General features: G+C 41.0%; 1 protein-coding gene across 2 annotated transcripts in view; it reads right to left on the minus strand.

The window, feature by feature from the left end:
• Positions 1–9,020: 9,020 nt before the first annotated feature.
• The window catches only part of ORC5 (origin recognition complex subunit 5), a 58,455-nt gene continuing 45,728 nt past the window's right edge, over positions 9,021–21,747 (minus strand). For both annotated transcript variants that reach the window (XM_015885609.2, XM_015885530.2), the window contains exons 14-15: positions 13,173–13,285; positions 9,021–10,704 (exon numbers count right to left, since the gene is read on the minus strand). In XM_015885609.2, the coding sequence (XP_015741095.1) occupies positions 10,659–10,704; positions 13,173–13,285 (159 nt within the window). In that variant the 3' untranslated portion in view covers positions 9,021–10,658. The remainder of the gene's footprint in view (positions 10,705–13,172; positions 13,286–21,747) is intronic.

Genomic DNA, 21,747 nt, shown 5'->3' on the forward strand with positions numbered 1-21,747 from the left:
CAGGAGTGCTAAGTCTATAGGTACCCCCAAGAGCTGATATTCCCCAGGCACAGTGTATTTGTTAGGGTGGCTCTTGTCTGAGCCCTTCTCTTGCATTCTATCACCACCAAGAGTGACTACCACATTTGTTGGGCACAAGAGTGCTGGCTTACCCTTGATGGAGCAATAGTAGCTGGAAGAAAAACGTCACCTTGGGCACAAAGTGTTGTTAAAGTACTGGTAGGTTCAAAAGCAGGACTAGTGGGAGCTGAATAGCAAAGCTGAAAACCAGAAAGCTTTGGTCAGCTTCGTGCAGCTGATCTGAGCCCTCCAGTCACCCCAGTTAGAGCCCCAGCTTGAGCCATCTCTGTTGGGCTGCTGACGATGGATATTTGAACAAATCTCTCCTTTTGCTGATAGGAAGCTGTATTACTTATAGGACCAACTGAACCAGGGCACGCAAAGCAGATTGGGGTCAAACATTAAGACGTATCTTTATAAATTCATCCCTAATTAAGCTGTGAAAAGGTCAATTGCATTTTTGAAGATCAAGCTACAAAGGGCAGCTCTTGTATCATTAACCTTAGGTATATATATGGGCCCCTCCTGAACCACCAGTCAGATGAAGTCTTTGGATCTGCCCCTTAAGTGCTGTTAGTCCTCATCATTCCAGAAGCTTATAATGAGAAATCAAAGCTAAAATCCCAGCAACAAGAACTAACTTATACAATGACCAAACACGCTTAGTAGCCAACCCTACTAGGCCTCAGTTAGGCTGCAGCAGCAGGTTTTTCCACTTGTGCTGCTGCTTCATTTCTTCATGAAGAAATTGTATTAAAATGATGATGTAAACTTCTGCACCTCCTCAGGCTCTCCATTTCACCTGTACTTAAAAATAATAGACTTGAGAGGAGAAATAGCTTGTTTTAATCTTAGGTTGACTTGAAAACTTAGCATCCATCCTTCATGCACTTCTTGGGACTACCAGCAAATAAAGACTTCACCCTACACACACCGGGAGAAGGAAGAAAGTTCTCCAGCATCTACAATACAAGGATGGTACTTTATCATCCTTTGGAAAATCACGGAGAGCTTTGAAGGTGTACAAAAAAGTAATGATTTAATAACAAAGTTCTGTTGGTTGCACATTACGTCTTTTAAATGCCCGTTGACTATAAAGGCTTGTAACATTTCAGCAGGTTATTGCCTCTGAGAGGTGCTGCCACTTCATTATACATTTTGTGATTGTTCACAAGCCTATGATGCTAAAGATTTGCTTTCTTCTTCCTGAAATGATGCCTGAGACTCGAGTGAGGGAGTGAACGTACGGTGCATGCTGCTCATGAATAAAAGATGTTTGCAGCTAGGCAATCTAGAGTGTTCTTCTCTTAGGGGATTAATGCTATTCATCAGAAATTATTTTAAAGAACAGTTTTTAGAGGAGAAATCTTCTTGCTTTGAGTGATGGTGAGGGTGCTGCAGGGGAGAGAAGGGGAGGGAACTGGGGCATTGAGCATCACCACAGCTATGGGAGAGGGCTCAGTCCTGCTCCTCACCTGGAGCAACTCTTTGGATCACAGCATCCTTCTGGTGCTTTTCACCACAATCTTGTGGTTATTCCTGCTCCCACTTTTAGACACTTCTTCCTTGCTCCAAATCCAAACCATGGCTGACAGGCTGCTGTGGGGCAAATCACCTGTGCCCTCAACCTTGTCACCATCGTTGTGCTGCCAGCTCTCCAGGCCACCATGACCACAGGCAACATCTATGCCTGGAACAGACTGAAGACACACAGCATCTTCTGCATCAGGTTGAATATTAGGGAAAATTTCTTCTCAGAAGGAGAGGTGGAGCATTGGGACAGGCTGCCCAGGGAGGTGCTGGAGTCACTGTCCCTGGAGGTGTTCAAGAAAAGGGTAGCTATCACTCTTAGGAACATGGGTTAGAGGGCACGGTGAGTGATGGTTGGACAAGACAACCTTAGCTGTCTTTTCCAGTCTCAACTTGTACAAGGTTGTGACCCTCTGTGTGTGAGAGGGTGCCTCCCTGAGGCCTTCAGGCCTGGGATATGTCCCCCTCACTGCCCAGCTCCACTTACAGCCTCAGTCACTGTCTCTGATGCCTTAGTGCCAACAGCATGGCAAGCAGTGAGACGGGTGTCATGAGAGATATCTTATGGGTGATGTTTTTGTACATATCATAGGTAGAGAGGTGTGAAAAAGCTCTGCTGAAGTGTAACTCTGCGACTGGCACCAACATAGTGCTTCTGCACACACATCTGAAATAGCAGCGACAGTCAAGATGCTGAGAGAAGGGGAACATGGTGCATATGCTGCACAGGAGCTGTGGGCAGCACAGCCACTGATTCTGGCCACCTGCAGGACCATGCCGCACCTGCAGCCACGCTGCTGCCAAAAGCTCTCTAAGATGGCTGGACTGCATCACCCAGACTGGGTACCGGCAGGAAGAGCAAAGGCTGAGCCACGTTCAGGAAGCAGCAACACATCTTTTTGCTTTCAAGTACGTATGCACGTGGGTTGCTCCAAAAGTAACACCTCCTATTAATTTCCATGGAAACTACAACAAAAAGCACAGTAATTCTATTTGATAGAGCAAATTCTCAGCTGCAAAACACCATTTGCCAACACAGTCACCACCATTAGCTATGCATTTTCACCAGTGATGAACAAGAGCGTGCATGTCGCTGTCACTGCTGCTGAAGTGCACCACCCACCATCTCACTATGCTGACATCCACTGATTGATTTCCACAAAAGATCAGCAAGAACCGCTGACTGTCAGTGAGGCATTCAATGGCACACCTTTGCTCCATCTGCACTTCCATGTCAGACGCCATTCTGTCAGACTGCCCCTCTGCTGCCATCTGTCACACAGCAACAACACGTAATGGGATGCTGGTGGGAAGGTTCAGCCTCTATTGCCATACCACCAACATCTGCCTCTGACATCACAGGCCAGTGTAACAAAGTAGAAGGCATTACTTTCAGAGCAGCACCTATGCATACAAGTAAATACATATATAATTTTATAGGATACTTGGATCTCAGGCAGCTGTGAATAACTGTAGCTTGTGAAGAGTCACAAAGTCCATCACTATAAGAATCACAGCCCCAAAATGTGGGAGAAAATGAAAAAGACTCACGTTTCTCTAACATTGTGGCTCTCCCTGCGGTGCTGGCAAGCAGGGGGCTGCAATTACACTACCAGCGTTTTATTGCAGGAAAAGTATCAACATGTGTGCTGTATTTTCTGGCAGCAAACAGCAAAGTAAACGTACATAAAATCGCGAGGTGATGCATAACATGCAAAATGAAGACATTTTGAGTCACGCTGCCAAATGGAACACATGCAAATTACTGGTAGTTTATGCGGAATGAAGTTTCATTCCACATAACTTTATGTGCCTGCACAGAGAACCTGTAATCCCACAAAGGAGCACCCCGTCACCTGTAATGAATGAGGGGTTGTAAAATGAGAAGCCTTTTAAGGTTTGAGGCAATACGTATCTAATACATCTGAAATATGGAGACTAAAAATAACACCGGAATACACGCGGTATCCAAATAAAACCATCCAATTTGTGCTTAAGAAATTAAGCATCCAGCAAACACTTCATTTCCCCAGAAATGCCTGCCTTTAAATTCCATATTTTCTTCTGCCACGTTTCTCACTCAAAAGCCTGTGTGAGCTTTTGTACTGTTGCCAGGTTTATTCTGTGTGTACGTACAGGTTCTTGCCATGGAGATGTGTCCCTGACATGGAGGCATCCAGTATAGGAAATGACACGCAATGCCTTATTCTTCTGGTTTAATTAATGCTCTGACAACTTGGCAATGAGGCTGCAGCAAAGAAAAGGTCTCTGCAGGAAACCACAGGTTTTGAGCAATAAGAGAACTGTCAGAATCTTACTATATATCTATAGTAACATATCAAACATCCAAAGATTTCTGGAAGGCATCTGTAGAAAAGAATTCAAAAGAGAAAAGGTTAGCAGAAAAATGATGCTCCTTAACCTACTAAAAATAAAAGAATGACTTTCCCAGCAGCTGAAGTTGGAACCCTTAAAGCAGCCTACATGGTCTTACTGATTCCATGCAGATATGCCCATTTTTAATGAGTGAGGACTGCTACGTACAACCTGCAAAGGGTTATCCTGGTCCACATTGAGGCAGATTTTCTCTTGCCATTTAAACAAGCTGAATGAAGAACGGGTCAGTCCCACACAGTGATCTGGATCCCCACGACAAAGTTCTGCATGAATGTGCGGAAGAACTTCTTTACAGTGAGGGTGACGGAGCACTGGAACAGGCTGCCCAGGGAGGTGGTGGAGTCTCCTTCTCTGGAGATATTTAAGACCCGCCTGGACGCCTACCTGTGTGACATGGTGTAGGGAACCTGCTTTGGCGGGGGGTTGGACTCGATCTTTAGAGGTCCCTTCCAACCCCTACAATTCTGTGATTCTGTGACCTGCTGGATTCACTATTTTGGGCAGCAACAAAGACAGCAGCCTGAAGGAGGCTGCACCAGCTCCAACAGCAGCCACAACTCTGGATCATCAAAGCTCCATCCTTTACCGAGAGCGTCATTCAAAATTGATGATCTTACTGCGCTCTACCAGCACCCCCTCTTTCCCAGGATAGGACACTGCAAAGGAAGTAGCCCACCAAGCACAGCACCATCCCACCTCCTCCAGTATCCCTGCATCTCTTTGGCTGTGCAAGCAGAGACAGGGCTCCGTTCTGATGGATGTGCTGTTCTCAGTTGCTGATGGACCACAGCTGTCTACGCTCATGCACTTAATTGCCTTCAGCACCAAAGATTCATGGGGTTGTGCCGCACCCTTAAGCAGCTCTCTGTAATTGGGACTTAAGGGACTTTTATTTTAGTGAACAGATTAATTTATTTCTGCAAATGCTTCCCAAGCGAACCAGGAAGGCTCGTCTCCTCATAGGTTTGATTTTTGAAGAAGGTGCATAGGAGAATGTAAAAGGCTGCCACCAAAAGTGTTCATTCTATATGAAAAATAACCACAGGAGAGGACGTGGGTGCTATTCAGTGTTACAGCTGCCACGAGCAGCAGTGGCTATAATGAAGACTATCTGATTTTGCAACAAAGGTGATCAAGGGGCTGGAACACCACCCCTACAGAGATAGGCTGAGGGAGCTGGGCTTGTCCAGCCTGGAGAAAAGAAGGCTGCACAATGACCTCATTGCAGCCTTTCAGTACCTAAAAGGGAGCCTATAAACAGGAGGGGAGTCAACTCTTTGAAAGGGTGGTTAACAGCAGGACAAGGGGAAATAGTTTTAAGTTGACAGAAGGAAGATTTAGGTTGGATGTCAGGGGGAAGTTCTTTACTACAAGAGTGGTGAGGTGCTGGAACAGGCTGCCCAGAGAGGCTGTGGATGCCCCATCCCTGGAGGTTGGATGGGGCCCTGGGCAGCCTGGTCTAGTATTGAATGTGAAAGTTGGTCTCCCTGCCTGTGGTGGAGGGGGGTTGGAGATTCATAGTCCTTGAGTCCCTTCCAACCTGGGCCATTCTGTGATTCTGTGATGCAATTCACAGAATTTTGCAAAAATAAACAATTTATCCTATAATGGCTGTGTCAGCTTTAGCACAATTTCTATCTTGAGGGTAAAGAAACTTTAGCAAGACTTGGCTAATTGTATGATGGAAAACTAAAGCTGCTGTCTTCTTTCTTATTCCCAATACCTTCATCTGAACTCAAATTTAACTAAACATCTTATGAATTAATTTATATACTTACATACTTCCCCAAACAAGAATCAAATGCCAAGAAGAAAATATCTGCACACTAAAAATCCTGTTCTGCTGAAAATCCATGTGTGCCAGGAAAGCAGACCATATGTACCGAATGCGCTTCTGAATGCATTTACAGAGAACTGCACCTTTGCTTTGCTGCTCATGAAAAATTGCATCCTACTAAGCTGGGTCTTGTTGCCATTTGTTTTTCATCAACATTTCATCAAAATCCAACAGACTTGTAGAACAAACATCAGCAACAAGACAACTACACTGTCATCATGGCACAATGTGCTTAATCAAACTTTGGAAAAAACAACATTGCTGAAGCTGAACACCTGCCCTTGAGTCTCCAGTCAACACTCATGAACAGACACACAAGTGCTGGCAGGACAAGGGACACGATGAGACAACAGGATGCTCCAACAATGTGCACCCACAGCACAGGCTGCCCACTGCAGGCTGCCCACTTTGCCAGCTCAATGAAGGCTTTGAACCAAGCAGAAGAAGAGTTAGGGACACTTTCTGGCGCTCTGGACTGCCCTTTTTCTATGCTGAATCCACCTATGCTACTTCGTGCACTACTGTTTCTCAAAGATGACTTGGACTGTGAATTACTCATTTAACCTAAATAGCATGGAAACATGAATGGGCACAGGCTGCTCAACAAATCACCTTTGTCTTACTTGTAAGCTTCTTAATACTAGAAATCCAAATATTCACAAATACATGTGTTTTCAAACATATGGCTGATGTATTGCCAATGTTGAACGACAAGCAGTATGATTTCCAACTGTTTGTTACAGCAGAAAAAGGCACTGATGTCGAGAAACCAGAAGTTATTGTCATGTCAGTAGCATCAAACCCTGGATGGAAGAAATCTTCTGTTTCCAAACTGGGCAGACTGAAGCACATAGCATGCCCAACTCCAGGCAATCCCTAAGAACCTGCTGTTCCTTGCTCTTCTGTGCTACCTCTGCCAACGGAGGAGCAGAGGGAATATCTAATCCTGGGATATTCAACCGTCTGTGTTTTGCTTACAGGTCACAGACATGTAATATCTCCTACATTCCTGCTGGGAATCCCATCCTTCACACTATTTTCCTGGCATGGCTGTCTGTTCCAGTTAGAGGGAAGCAGGTAGCGCCTGAATGGGCTTGGCAAATCTACTTGGATACTGGAAAAATTTCACTGAGGTAAAAATGAATCTATGCTCACATATGTAAACCATGGTGTACAGCAGCAGCAGATGTCAGAAAACATTCAAATAACCAACTCACTTCTTTTAACTAACAAATAATAAGAGAAGAGCCACAGGGATTATTATGGATGGCACAGCGAGTTCTGGGAGAAGCAGAGTAAGGTAAATCGCTGTCAAAAAAGAATAAATTTCCTTCACGCTACACGAGGATGCACTCATTTACAAGACTCTTTTAAAAATCTCTAGGCTGTTGGTATGAAAATGCAGCTGTTGATGAAGCTCTCAAACTCACCTGTAGGATGGGTGCAATTCTAGCCGCGGGGAGGATGAAGCCCAAGACTTTGACCAAACAAATGGGGTCTTAAACTGAAATACTGCTAGGGTACCTAATAGGAAACAGCAGTAATTTATAAACTCACTGATATGAATATATAGAGGTATTTCTACTTTGTTAGAATAAATCCCACTATCCATCATCAGCATAGTTATAGCTTACATCCATCATCCACACCTCAGTCACTTCGCTCATTCTCATTCTGCTGATTCAGTTTTAACTTTTATATCACTTGATAGGAATCTTTCAAAAGGTCACAGAAGTGCATTCAGTGAAGGACAGCAGTTCTGGGTAAGGGATCCCCAGTAAATACTCCTTCTCCAGGTAACTTTGTTTCAGTCAAATTAACTACCTCCCACAACTACCCATAGACTCAGCCTCCAGATTTACACTGCCAATAGTCATCAAGCTATCAGGGAAGAAATTGCACTACGAAACATATTTCCAGCATTACGTTTTCTCAGTGCTCATTTTCTAAGGCCAATACTTAGTGTCACCCACTCTTTATGTCCTAAAAAGGGAGTCTGGTAGTTCTGACAGTCTGGTCTTCTATCTGGGATCAGTGGGTATACAGATAAGGCTGGACAACCAAATGAACACACTGGCTGCAGGACTAATGGAACACCTTTCCAGCAGCAACCTAAACCAGAACTTACTGTGACTAGTTTTGTCCCACATTCAAACAAATGAAACATAGCATGTTTAGTATTTTTCATGTGCACTGCCTGTGTATTGCCTAGCACCTATAAGAAATTAAGTCCTCAACTGGTTCTGCTCTTGATCTCTATGGCAACAACAAAAAAGAAACATCACTCATCTATGCTGATTTATAATATCCAACTGAATTTTAACTTTAAAACAAGTAATACTGTGCATATCATCATGTAGGATTACAAATGCCTATGTGTGTTTATGGATTCATACAGTTGAAAATACTAAGAATTTGGAATTGATTTATCTATATACCATTATGCTTGTTTTTAATTTTTCTGTTTGAAACCTTAGACTTTGTGTCTTCTATCAATGTACATCATCAACAGCATTAAAAACATTCCTGAAATGATCAGGTATTAGTCCAAGTGGTAAAAATCCTATTCATTTCCTTCTGGTAGGATATTAGATATAAACACTGCCTGACTCCAAGATGACAAAGTTTTCTTACGCATCCTTATGCTCAAGTAGGATGCATTCCATGTTCTCTTCTGTTTGCATGCATCCTCTGGAACTATTTGAGTATTTCTGATATTTTTATGCAGGGTAATTGGAAGTGTTATACTATTCAGACCATGCTGTTGGTAGTAAAGCTTTCTGAAGGAGTGCTTCTTAGAGTACTGACTTGGTAGGTGCTCTGGTTTTCAGCCATCCTGGCAACCACTAAGCAGGACTTCCATAAGCTAGCACTATCCCTCTCCAGCAGTACAGCCCCATCTCCCTTTGTTGAAAGCTGTAAACAAGGTCAGCTGCAGAATTTTTGGGAGTTTTGTGACTCAAAGAGTCATAGGACTTCATAAACTAGCATCAATCACATTATGTTTCATACACCCCAGTGTAATCCACATCAGATGTCTGGAAAAGCTATGATGCATGGCTGTCTCTCTGCATGGGCTAGTTTACGTGTAACAGCTCAAACTTCCTTCACCAATTTTCAGACCTTGGCAGTCAGGCCAAGCACAAGAGCTCAGCTCAGCCTATCACAAGCTCCAAAAAAAGAAGTAGCTGTAAAGTTTAGTTCCAAGAACAACTTGTATGCAGTTTTATTAGTAAAAACAAAAGTAGGCAATACACATTTTGAAACAGGTCATGTATTTGCATCCATTCCCTTCAGCAAGCGTGACAAATGTTGCCACCTCATGGACAGGTGCAGGGTTTGATGCAGCTCAGCAGTCGGAAGGAAAACGGATCACAGAGATGACTCACTGCTGCCCTTTCACATTCTCCTGAGGAGGGAAATGACAGCTTGGCCAGAAGGATGCTTTTGTTGCTTAGATTCACCTGGAACTCCTTCATCTGAGTCCAAATCCAGAAGCAGAAGCCTGGCTACATGTTCACAATTGAAACAAACAATGAGTAAGAGCTACACACGTTCAGGGGATTTGACCATCTTCAGTATCAACACGAGGGTGTATTTTTCCTTTTAGTAATCCCTAACAGTCAACACATGGCAAGCATTCAGGAACAAAATACCCAAATAACAGGCTGTGGGGCCCTGAGTCTTTAAGATGTTGAAAGAAACTTTAGATTTATGAAGGCAATAATCCTTAAGTGGGCCAGTGGATTTCAATACTCTATAAAGATAACAGCAGCTGGGACTCCCCTGATTGTAAACTAGAGACAAATATAGTTACAGTGTATTCCACCATGTATTTCCAAAATCAAAGCTTTGTGCTGTTACAGAACAGCATTGAGTATTCACTATTACACCTTGTTTGGGCAACCGCTACAGTAATATTCTGTCAACTGTTGAACCTCTCCCTTTCTGATGGAAGGGCAGCTGGGCCACACTTCTCTACAGGACAGACATCGTTACAAAAACCACCACAGTGTGTATCTCAAATTACATTCTTTAAAACAGCATTATAATTAGCACTCTGTAGAAATGGACGAGCTTAAAGGGAATATAAAATGTTCAAGAAAAAAAAACCAAGAACTTTCAAGTTCAACATCAGGTTAGAATTTCATGAATCAATGAGTTTTTAAAAGCAAGCATCACAAAAATAGATTTGCAGTAACATTTATGAATGGTCTGAAAAAAGGACAGTATAATGATTAACTGGGAGTTCCCAGTCATTGTGATCTCCATATAACAGTGTAACAGCCTGCCTACGAATGACTGAAGAGAAAGCATTTATACCAGCTTGATTTTAAATATTTTCTTACATTTATTGTATTTCTCTACCCCACTCCCCTAAAATGGTAGCCTGAGGAAAAGCTACTTTGGCAGGCAATTGGAAAGATTCCTGTGGAGAGGAAGTGAAAAGACTGGGCATACAAACAAGGGCTGCTGCCATGTTCAAAGCACTGGGGAGAGTTCATAGAGCAAAATGCAGTCCTAAGTAAATGGGTTTCAGGCAATTTCAGTGTTAAGATAACATCATTAAGAGTAGAACAGATTGTGCTCAAACCCTGCTGTTTATAATTAACACATTGCTTCCAAATACTCCAGGGTCCCCGGTAAATAGTCCTCTGCTCAGATCTACCCAGACCAATCAGAATATTTTCATCAGAATCCATGCTGGGCCAGCACCTGTTTGGACAAATCCAAAAGAGCCAAAATACTCTTCTTTCTGGCCAGCTAAGTAGAGAGATGAACACAGCTTGCCTTAGTCATTGTCACAGTGTCCATATGGCTGTGAAGCTTGTTTTCACAAGAAATCGTACAAGTACTTTATTATGTCGAAGTTCACAGTCCTAGAAACAAAAACACAGTATATTGGAGCAATCGTTGTAACAGTGGTAAGACTTCAACCTGTTTGGAGACACATACGTCAGACCCAGCACTATCAAAATCAAGGAATACCTCCAAATAAAAGCCATCAAGAATTAATTGTTAATGTAATTTTTAATTAAGTTCCTACCTTCTATTTATTCAAATTTTGTAAAGTTTGAAAAAAATAAAGGAGCTTTCTAGCAACAATGGAAAGATTCTTATTCCAGCCATTAAGCAGTAAAAATATCTAAGTAAATCCATTTTCACATGGTAAATATGATATTCCTGTTGGTGATGCAAAGTTGCAGTCTTCTATGCTATTGAATGTTTTGTTCATTTTCCAAACCACCTGTTTTACCATGTAGTACAGAACTCCTTCATCTCCACTCATTTGCAGTCTGTGTTCTTTCAGTCTTGACACTACTTGACCCACATTCATAGCTAAATTTGAAAAATCTGAGAACACTACTCAATAGGATAGAAGATTTTAATGTATACTTTTATACTTTAATAGCAGGCAGAACGAACAGCAGTAAAATAAAACATATAATTATTTTTTTTGTCTTCAAACTCATTCTGTCACGCAATCTAACACTCAGACTTTGAGATTTACTGCCTGAACAAATAACACAAATTACTGCATGTAACGACAAGTACAAAATTAAAAGGTTTTTTGGTTTTTGTGTTTTTAAGTATTCAACGATTCAAAAATAACTGTTCTCAATGCTAAGTGAGATTAACTGACTGAATGTCGTATTTTCTAGGCTGCAATCATTTAATATTCTCTACTCACACACTATTCTGTAACCCACTTTTCAAGAAGTTTCTACAGAACACCACATTGAGCAGAGAAAAAGTTCAGAAACCCCCACAATAACTAACGAGATAAAATGTGTTGGAGTCTACCTAATAATCCAATGACAAAATTAAAGGAAATTAAATGCCACTCTTAGATTCGTATTACCTTACGTTGCTGAAGAAAAATGCTAGTTATAAGGCTTTCCACAGAAACAAATCACGTTCTAACAAACACCAACTGTATTAGCTAAATGGAACTCAACCACTGACCCAAGAACAAGATTGTTGGAGACTACATGAAAAGCTTGATTACATTCTATGAACGTTAAGTGATTCTTACTTCAGCTGCAGAAAGATGAACTTGAGTTTGAGATCTGATTTCAGAAATGAACAATTTCTGAAAAAGAAATGCCTAAGCCAGCTTGAACTGAAAATGTAAATACTACATAGTAAAAAAGCGTGGCAATTTATCTGCAAAGGATGAACGTATGCAATAGAGACAGACGTGGAGTTCTATAGTATTAAACAGAAAGAGTGTACAGAGTTTGGAATCTGGTTTCTGTACTCATAGTAAGAGTCAGAGCAGAAGCAAGAGCATGGGGATGTCTGCACACAGTGATCCATGTTGCTAAACAGATGGTCTGCTGCACTTGGTACCAGTGGGAGCTTTTTCAGGGCATCATTCACACGTGACTTTATTGCTGGGAACAGCAAATTGATGTAGCAAAGCCCTGGAGATGGTAGCAGTTATGACCCAGCTAGGCCTGAACCAGACGAAGCTTAGCTCCATTGTGCCTGTGTGGTTTACTGACCAGACTATCAGACATTTCATAGCTCAAGGAAGCAACTTGTGCACTGAGAATAGGGGATATCGTCTGAAACACAGACTCCTCTAAGTCCCGTATTAGAGAGGAGAGGTGGCCTTCATAAGCTTTCTCCTTTTTGCCACGTGTCATTCCTGGGCTCTGGTCTGGTTACATACTCCTTAACCAAGACCTGCTAACTGAGCTGGCTGCAGCAACATGTCTGAGGTAACGCTGTTTGAATTTCACATCAGTTGGATTGTTGCCTATATACTGCATGCAGTTCTACCTGTAATTTATAACCAACTCTCATGATGCAACTGGAACTGAAGGCTTTGAAAGAACAGGTAATTGCTACCTTTGGCATACTCACATTGATTTACTGAATTACTCTATATCAACCACAGAAGACAATCTGAAAGATTTCTTATAACCTTGGCAGCTTTTATATAAGTTGTAAATTAACACTTCTAAGAACCGAATATCGGTTTGAACTTAAACACTACAATGTGCCTTTGGTAATAAGATGGGCTGCTGTTTTAGATCAAGGTTTTCACAGGAAGTTCCTTACTTTCATTAAGCACAAAGACAGTATGTTACTATGACACACTGAAACAGTTCCTTGGCCTACTCCTGTCACTCTACGATAGTTGTTTTCCAAAACAGGATCGAAATTTATCTCAAGTACAACACCTCTCATAGATAAGACACATTCAGTCATTCTTCAAAAACATCCACAGATTTCCACTCTGATCTGCAAAGAGCTAACATAAAGACTAGGAAAAATACAGGTTTTAAGTCTCATTCAGATTGGCACATACAACACTAAGGGTTTCTAGTAAACTCACCTGGCAATAGCTCTGATGAAATCCAGAGATACAGTACATTTGTATCGGGGTCCATCAAGCTGGTCATTGTTGCCAACCACAGACAACAACTGGAGAGTCACAAGGGAGGTGATCTACGAACAAGAAACATCAGTAATATTAATCATTTTTGCTAACAACAATAGCAATTGGCCACCTTTTTTTCCTATCTGTCATCAGTGCATTCCCCAAGTTACAATATTCTCATGCTTCAGAAAGTTACTCTTGGTTTCTCACCGATTTTCACATAGTCCTGGAACTACAGAACTCAGGAATGTTTGTACCTTTTCTCCATGACATTTTTCAGCACTGGTAGTGAGGCAGACAAGTCAAATCCTTCATATCAAAGTTATTCTGAAGCTGCGATCAGAGAAAGATCTTGGGGGAGAATAGCAGGCATGAACGGAACATCTTCCAAATCTCTGCCCAACAGCCAGAACAGACTTTGATTCTCTTTCCTTTATACCTGAAGACCTCCTCTTGAATTTTCACACTAAAGTTGAATTTTCTTGTGCCAGCTCATGCCGCATTTTGAAGAGATGGATAGTAACATTGTATTCCAGCTCAAAGAAAGGAATTTTAAGCTTGGAAGGAAAAGGTCTGAAGACCCTGTGCATAAAACGAGTAGTGCCTGAAAGGACAGAAATTTGCCTATAAACACTCATGCAGTGTCTTGGCAGAGCTACCGATTATTGTACCAGTACAGCAATGTACCAGCATATTTGTCACTGTCTTCTTCTTCCCAGGTATGACTGCAGCATCACCGAAGTGCAGTCAAGGGACGTCAGCAGTGAATGCAGTCAGGCTGTTCTGCCTCAGGAAAAAATCCTGCGGTGATTCTGCTGCTGCCCTACCACCACACATGCACACGCATAGGTAAAAGCAGAAAACAAGGAAATATTTCCCTAGCCTTTGCAAAAGATGCTGCTGACAACTCAGTGGAATAAGAACTGGTATCTCAGCACAGCCCTACTTTTCAGAAAACAAACCACCACCACCACAAAACAGAAGGCTACAACCTGCTTCTTTGTAAAGATAATAACATAGTAAGGAATATCTGAAGCTTGAATGTATCGAGAAAGAACATCAATTCAAAACATCAAGGAAGCACACTGCTATAAAAGACAACAAGTATCAGCATCAATTAAAAGAAACCTAACTCAGTAATAACCCCACTGGAAGTGAACTTTGTCTTCAAATGTGTGACATGGCTTGCAGGAGGTACAAATGATTTTCCCTAACGTGGACATGATATGAGAAAATGGCACCTGCTTAGAGAACAGGAAAAGAAATAAGCATCAAGACTGAGGCAATCTTTTATATGAGCTTTAACTTTCTTGTGTATGGCATTAGGCAACAGTAATTAGGATGTCATCTTTCTGCAAGGTATTTGGAGTCTGGTTAAGGAACACAGGCCTCCCTCTGCTCACCAAGGCAAAGACTTAATCCAGCTCTATCAACTACATTAAAGAGAAGCAGATGATTTACAAATTATTAGTGCTGAAAGCATTTAAGAAAACTGAACTTGCTATTGTGTACATAGCTCAAAACACAGATAATTAATCACCTTGAACTCGTCACTGAATTGTAATCAATCTCAAACTTGTTAGGTGTTTATTTTCTTAGAAAACCCATGAGTTTGAGAGCATATTTTTCTACATTTTTCATCCAACAAAGTCTTTATTTAGCTAGTGAAGAAACATTATGTAGTAGTCTGCCTTCGCAATTGCTGTTTTACACCCCAGTGCCCCATTACTGCCTAATCACTTCTGCGATATGCACTTGCAGCTGGCCCCATGTTCAGAAATTACCAAGGAAGGAACTGCAGGAGGCTCCTAAAAAAGCTTCCATTGAGCCCAGCAAAAGCCCAGAGATAGCTTGGAGCTATCACAGTTTTGTGGGATGCAAGTGACTTTGTTGTTGCATTGCAAATGTTCCAGCCATGATTTAACAGCAAATCGTAATTGATTTTTTTCCAACTATCACCAAATGCCACATATGTAACATAAGGTCAGCAGTATAAAATTCCTCACTGAAGGCTGACACTATAAATCCAAAATAGTGTCAGACTACATGTGAAGTTTCATTAATGTTTCAGACCCAGTATCACCAGACAGAAGGTTTTTGATCATGTCAGAATTAGTTACTTAGCAAGCCACATTTTACTCATTTCTTTCAAAAGTCCTCCACTTATTTAACTTAATAAAAATGTCATCGCACTGAAATGAATGTCTAAACACTGAGCTCCAAAATTGAGATTGCTTAAAAAGAAAGAGGTAGACAATTGCTGTTTTCAATTCATGCATGTTTTTAATTAATTCAGATAGGAAGCAGCTCTCTCTGAAGAGGCTCAGTACTGACAAAACCAGGGCCTGTATCTCAGGGGAGCAGTCCTGGGACAGGTCCACCTACAGACAGTCAAATGTTACATCCTACAATGCCTAACTTGCGAGTCTTCAGAGTAGAATTCAAGACCTACAGAATCTTAGCTACAGATGTCTCCTCCACGCACAGAGCCAGGCAAGGATCTCAGGAAGACACGTGCAAGAGCCTCCATGTTGTTCCACGGGCACCAGCCCAGAGCTCTGTTTGCACAGCTTCCTTAACAGGTTCAGAAAGAATCAAAACCAAGGGTTGTATAAGGGCCCTGTCATCCAAAAGCAATAACTTTTTGTTTATTTCTTTGTTTACCCATTTTACACAAATGAAGTACAGCACTTCCACTGATAGGCCAGCAAAAGAACTGGGTGACACGCACTTCTGGTTGTTTTGTCAGAAGATTCAGTTTTCATACAAGTAGATTTAAATCCCTGAAAGCAGTTTGTGCTCAACCTATAAATCCAGATCTGATTCACGGGAAAGATGATTTTCCTCATCAAATAGTTATTATATCATCTAGGTCACAGAAGGCCCGATTTTCCCTGCCACAAGGGATTTGAGCTCCCCTTAGCTGAGCATCTGGCACTTCCCTGGGGCATGGTTAACTTTGGAGGTAACCTGTTCTTAAATAAAGATATGTCTGCATATTTGGAACACACAAAAAAAGCAGTATCAAACTAATTATACTTCTTAGCACAAAGAAGCGTTCAAAGCTTTTTTTTTCTTTTTCTTTTTCTTTCTTTTTTTTTTTTAAACGCTGTGCATACAGTGGCTGCATTTCATTGTCACAAAAGCTGAGAAAAAAACATCTGGCAAGAAGAGCCTAGCAACTAGCCAGAAGAATTGTGTGGGTGACATAAAAGAAGAATATTTACTGAGAGTCTTCTGAACAAAGGAAATTACAGTTGGGAGAAATATTTTAAAGCTATTCATAAAATTAAAGTTATACGTGGCAATAATTTAATACCAGCAAAGACTAATAAGTAAGTGGAATTTTCTACAAGAAAAACAAGGAAATCTAAAGAAAAATTAACTGAAAGAGAAGAAGGAATAGGTGCCATTTCTGTGTTCTAAAATAAAGCAGGATTGAGCTTTCTTTGGAATGTATTTTAGTGAGAAACCTGCTGCTGAAGGCCTGGCTGCAAGGTGGGGATACCCACACATACAAGGCCAATTGTTGCTGCAGCAACCCCTCAGAATGCTCCTGAAGATTGGTTGGTTGGAGATGGAACATGGTCAAGCCTCTGGAAAAAAAACACAGAGTAACCCACCAGCCATCCTTAAAGGCTGCCTTTTTCCTATCAGCCTGAGCTAACAGATGGCCTTGCATCATTCCCCCAAAGAAACAAAGGCAGGCTTTGTAAGCATGCTGCTGTGAGGGGGCAAGAAGAATTCCAGAAGTGAGAGCTGTCCATGGGGAAAGGCCAGGCTCTTCCTATTGACATGGCATGCCTGAAAGCACTGACAGAGGTGCAGAACACAACTGAATTCAGAACAGAGGTACAGGCACACACGGGTTTGGTTTGGTTCTGTCATTACAGACCATCTCAGGAAGAAGTCTGGATAAATCATGCGGCATATCTCAAAGTTAATGGATAAAACTAAATTGAGAAAATGATGTTGACTGTTATAAGAGATGCGACTGAAATATCACCACGTGGAACACTTTAAACTAGACTAGACAAAATCCTACTGAAAACAACTGCTTTAGGAACAACTCTCAAACTGGCAGAGGTGCACTTATCTACAAGGTATTTTTCATCTCCACAGCCTGCAATTTCTCATTACCTTGATGTACTATTATCCGCAACTCTTAAGTCTGGGTTACTTTCAGAAACTGACAGCTTTAACCTATTTTATAATTCCGAACCTCAAACCAATCAAGGTATTAAGAACTTCCATAATTTAAGTTATAACGCTCAGACAACATTACTATATTATTTCATGATCATTAAAATCTATATGCACCTGAGTACTCTGCAGCACCATCACATGACTCTCCAAGTACAAATGCAGCTCATGCACTTGTTCAAACCCCACTGCTGCTTGTAGCTGCTGCTGCTCCGTAAGACAGCCTGAATCCCAGATGCTATATAGAAAGCACATTTCAGTCACCATGACTGCAGAACTGGTCTCCTGGAGCTGAATTCAATGACCCCAGTATGAGTTACATGAGCAGAAAAAAAAACCTCTGCTCAAAATGATTTCAATCACAATTATATCCAGAGTATGTTTGGTGTGCCAGCCCTGGTAGGAAAACCAACAAATGGGAAGTTAATGATAGAAATAGCAATCACATATATTTAGGCCAGCAACTGATCAGACATGTTTTTATAAAAACTACTTAAAGTAAATCAATATTTTTTTCTGAATGCTTGCATTTTAACACACAGTTGAATACTTTATAAAGTATTTTGTCAGTAGCACTCCTATTTCTAACTATACAATACCATTCTTGCCTTATTCTTTAACCTGTCGAACTGCTCACAGCCTTGAAGTGTACAGTTAAAGGTTCACTACCGTATGCTTCAGTCGTTATCTTTTTCTCAGCTTAAATTATTCCGTCTCTTCTTAAATCATCTTCTGAATGTAACCCAGATGTTCCTGGCCAAAGCCAGACAGATATCCCAGACACAGCTCCAGGGGAGTAACTCTGTTGGTAACACACACGAGTGTCTCAATAAGACGCTGAAGTGCATGGCAGATATATCTGTCATTGCTGTGCAACTTTAAGGTATTCAGTGCCCTTTAGAAGCCCTTTTTTTCTCCCTATGAATATTTGTGCTGTTACCAGGCTGTACTTTTGACAGCATAGCAGGCAGGTAGATTTGCATCACACTTTACTTTAAAAATTACCTTGCAATATCCCTACAATTCTACTTTCAGCTTTCAGTCTTAAGAATTTCCTGGATCATGATCATTCTGTGTGACCAAAACCATTATGTCATAGCATTTTTTTCATGAGTGCACTACATTTTATCATAAAAGCAAGAAACATTTTCCCTCTAACGCAACAACTCCCATAGAAAACTTTCAGAATCCTAGGAAACTTGCTTCAGGTTCCTAAGTCATTTTATTCAAGACCAATTCACATGAGTACACTGCTTTATTTTAATCAAATCTTTTGCATTTGTTATTCTGCAATTCTGTATTATGTTCCTCTGACTTTGCTTCATTTACAGATTTAAACCAATGACACTTTTGGCTCTTTCAAGGCCTTGTCTTCATAGTAGGAAAGTTTCTTAAGCCCATGGCATAGAATCCTGAATGTTTACATTACAAAATTCCTTCATTTTCCATTATATGGGTCATAACCATCACTCCCATATGGTATTTTTCCCACTGTATAAACAATGTGTATCACTTGCCTTGTTGTACTCTGTGTGTCCCATTTACGCTACGGATTTGACAAAACGTGTTGCTGATTTCATAGGCTGATTTAAGGCGTAAGTGTGAATCTTTCACTTTTTTTCCTTCTCCCCTCCTCCTGTCCTGTAAATCACTCACCTCCTTTCAGACCATTTCAGCATACCAGAAGCTGTCTATTTCTACTATATCCTCCTGTAAATCAGCCTCCTTGATAGTTTTTCTCTTCGATCATAAGTGAAGCAAATGTACTTTTTCTCCTTCAAGAAGACGCCCTCACCTTCCCCTAGAATTTACATTCTTTTTAGAATCAACTCTCTTCAAACCCATCTTCTACATCTTTTTGTTTGGTGACAATTTAATTTATAGGATCACAGAATGGCTCAGATACCTGCAAATCTTGAGTCATCAGTGCAGCATCCTTTCATCTCTCCTTTACTGTATTCCCGCCTGTACTTTCTCATTATCTCTACCCTTCACATCTTTACTTCCAAAATAAAATCCACAACTGGGATGCACAGAAAACAAAGTTCCTGTTTCATGAATACTGAAACAAGGTCCAGTAAACAGCCCAGGAAAATAAAAAGGCAAGATAAAACAATAAACAACAGAAACATGGGAGGTGGTATTTCTTCAAATACGTAGTCAGTCTGTGACACACCTGGCCACTGAAAGTTCAGTGAGGTGATACAAGGTTTTATGAAGTTAAGAAAGTAGCTTAATACAATCCATACAACCACTGGCTGTTAAACACAAAGACTGTCAAACCCGCAGCAAATAGCTGAGCCACAGTGAGTGAGAAGCTGTATGGTACATCAGACTAAATTCACCCCATGTTTGCCAATTGCATATTATTTCCTGCATGTCTGATATTAACTAGTAGCTGTTATGACACATTCAACAGAGGTTATATAATAAGTCAATCAGTATCAATAAAATCTGCATCTTCTACATCCTTCTACTTTGTATTTCCCCTTCACCCTTCTCTTGGGTCTCCACAGGAGCTTTCCCAATATTAATTACTGTATTTTCCCAATATTAATTACTGTATTTTCTCCATAGCCTGCAGTCTGGGGAAAATAAATTAATAAATAAAAATGGGCTTATTCCTACCAGCTTCTGGAAAACTTCTAGATGTCTCAAAAGCAGCAAAAGATTAGCCTCGCACACTGTAGTAGTCGCAATAACAAAACTTCCTGAAAGCCATTCAATAATTTATTCATTTGGGAACTGTTATCAGATGGTTCTTTAGAATTATATTTTTATTTAATACATAAATTTGGAGAAGAATCCTTTTTCTCTCCTAACATTCACTTTAGCATTCACTCAGTGTGCACAAGGAGAAAGAGAACAACAGAAGGCAATTCACCAATTCATCTTAAAGTACTCTGTCATCTACTCTGCAAGGCACGCTAAAAATTTGCTTAAATAATTTTATCTCAGAAAACATTTCTGTACCCGAGGATATATGTGGAAATTTCTTCAGAAATTTACTAGTCTTAGAACAGATTGCAGTTTATTTTGATCCTCCAAAACGCTGAAAAACAAGAGTTGACTGTTCTTAAAATCTGCTGGATGCACACACATCTGAATTGTTCCATAACAACCTGAGAAAAGCAGACCTAACCACAGGGTCTACAGAGACGAGCTGTAGGCAGATGATTCAAAAGTACTTGCCTTTCTCTTTTGTACTTTAAAATCAGAGCAAACAAAGACGGTAACAGACTGTCCAAAGAACACCTGGGGAATGGCGCTTATGGTTCTTCTGATTACTTGCGAGCACTGTGTTCAGTTCTGGGCAGCTCAGTACAGAAAGGACATTGGGGTGTTGGAGCAGGTCCAAAGAAGGGCAACAAGGCTTGTGACGGGCTTGGAGAATATGCCCTATGAGGGAACTGGGGCTGTTTAGTCTGGGGAAAAGGAGGCTGAGGGGGAGACCTTACTGCTCTCTTCCAATAAATGAAAAGTGCTTACAGCGAGAGTGGGGTTGGTCTCTTCTCACTGGTGACAGGACGAGGGGAAATGGCCTCAAGTTGCACCAGAGAAGGTTTAGGTTGGATATCAGGAAAAACCTCGTTACAGAAAGGGTTGTTAAGCACTGGAATAGGCTGCCCAGGGAGGTGGTTGAGTCACCATCCCTGGATGTGTTTAAAAACCATTTGGATGTGGTGCTCAGGGACATGATTTAGTGGAGGGCTGTTAGTTAGGGTAGCATGGCTTGGTGGACTTGATGATCTTGAGGTCTTTTCCAACCTGAGTGATTCTCTGATTCTACTTATGTCAGGCAGCATCATAACATGGACACCAAGCAAAGGCTGGCTATTTTTCAAGGCACAGGTAATATGGAAATACCCGTCTGCCTCACTGTAACCCCATCATCCCAGATTCATTTCTGCATCAGAGCTCTTTCATTTCAGATGCTTTTCCAGAACCTTTTAGGAAGGTATATTTACATACATACATGTACATACATACATATATATATACATACACACATACACAGACTGTTTCCTTGAAGAGAACTCTTAATGAAAAAGATACTGAGCACACAATCTTAAATGCTAAACTCCAGTAACTTTTCACCTAGTTGTTAATACCCTTCATTTACAGCATCTCTGTCCCACAATGGCAAATTTCTAGATAATATAAGTTGTATCCAGAACAGAAAAGACTAACCTTAAATACGTTGTCAAATACGTGTGATAATGACATGACTTGATACTCACCTTGTAGAAGGTCCCTAAATATTTAATACTGTTCTCTCAACAAAAAATATAGAGCTTTGTACAACTGTTAACCTTTTACTGCTGCT

This window comes from Coturnix japonica, chromosome 1, assembly GCF_001577835.2.
Source record: "Coturnix japonica isolate 7356 chromosome 1, Coturnix japonica 2.1, whole genome shotgun sequence".
Classification (NCBI taxonomy): Eukaryota; Metazoa; Chordata; class Aves; order Galliformes; family Phasianidae; genus Coturnix; species Coturnix japonica.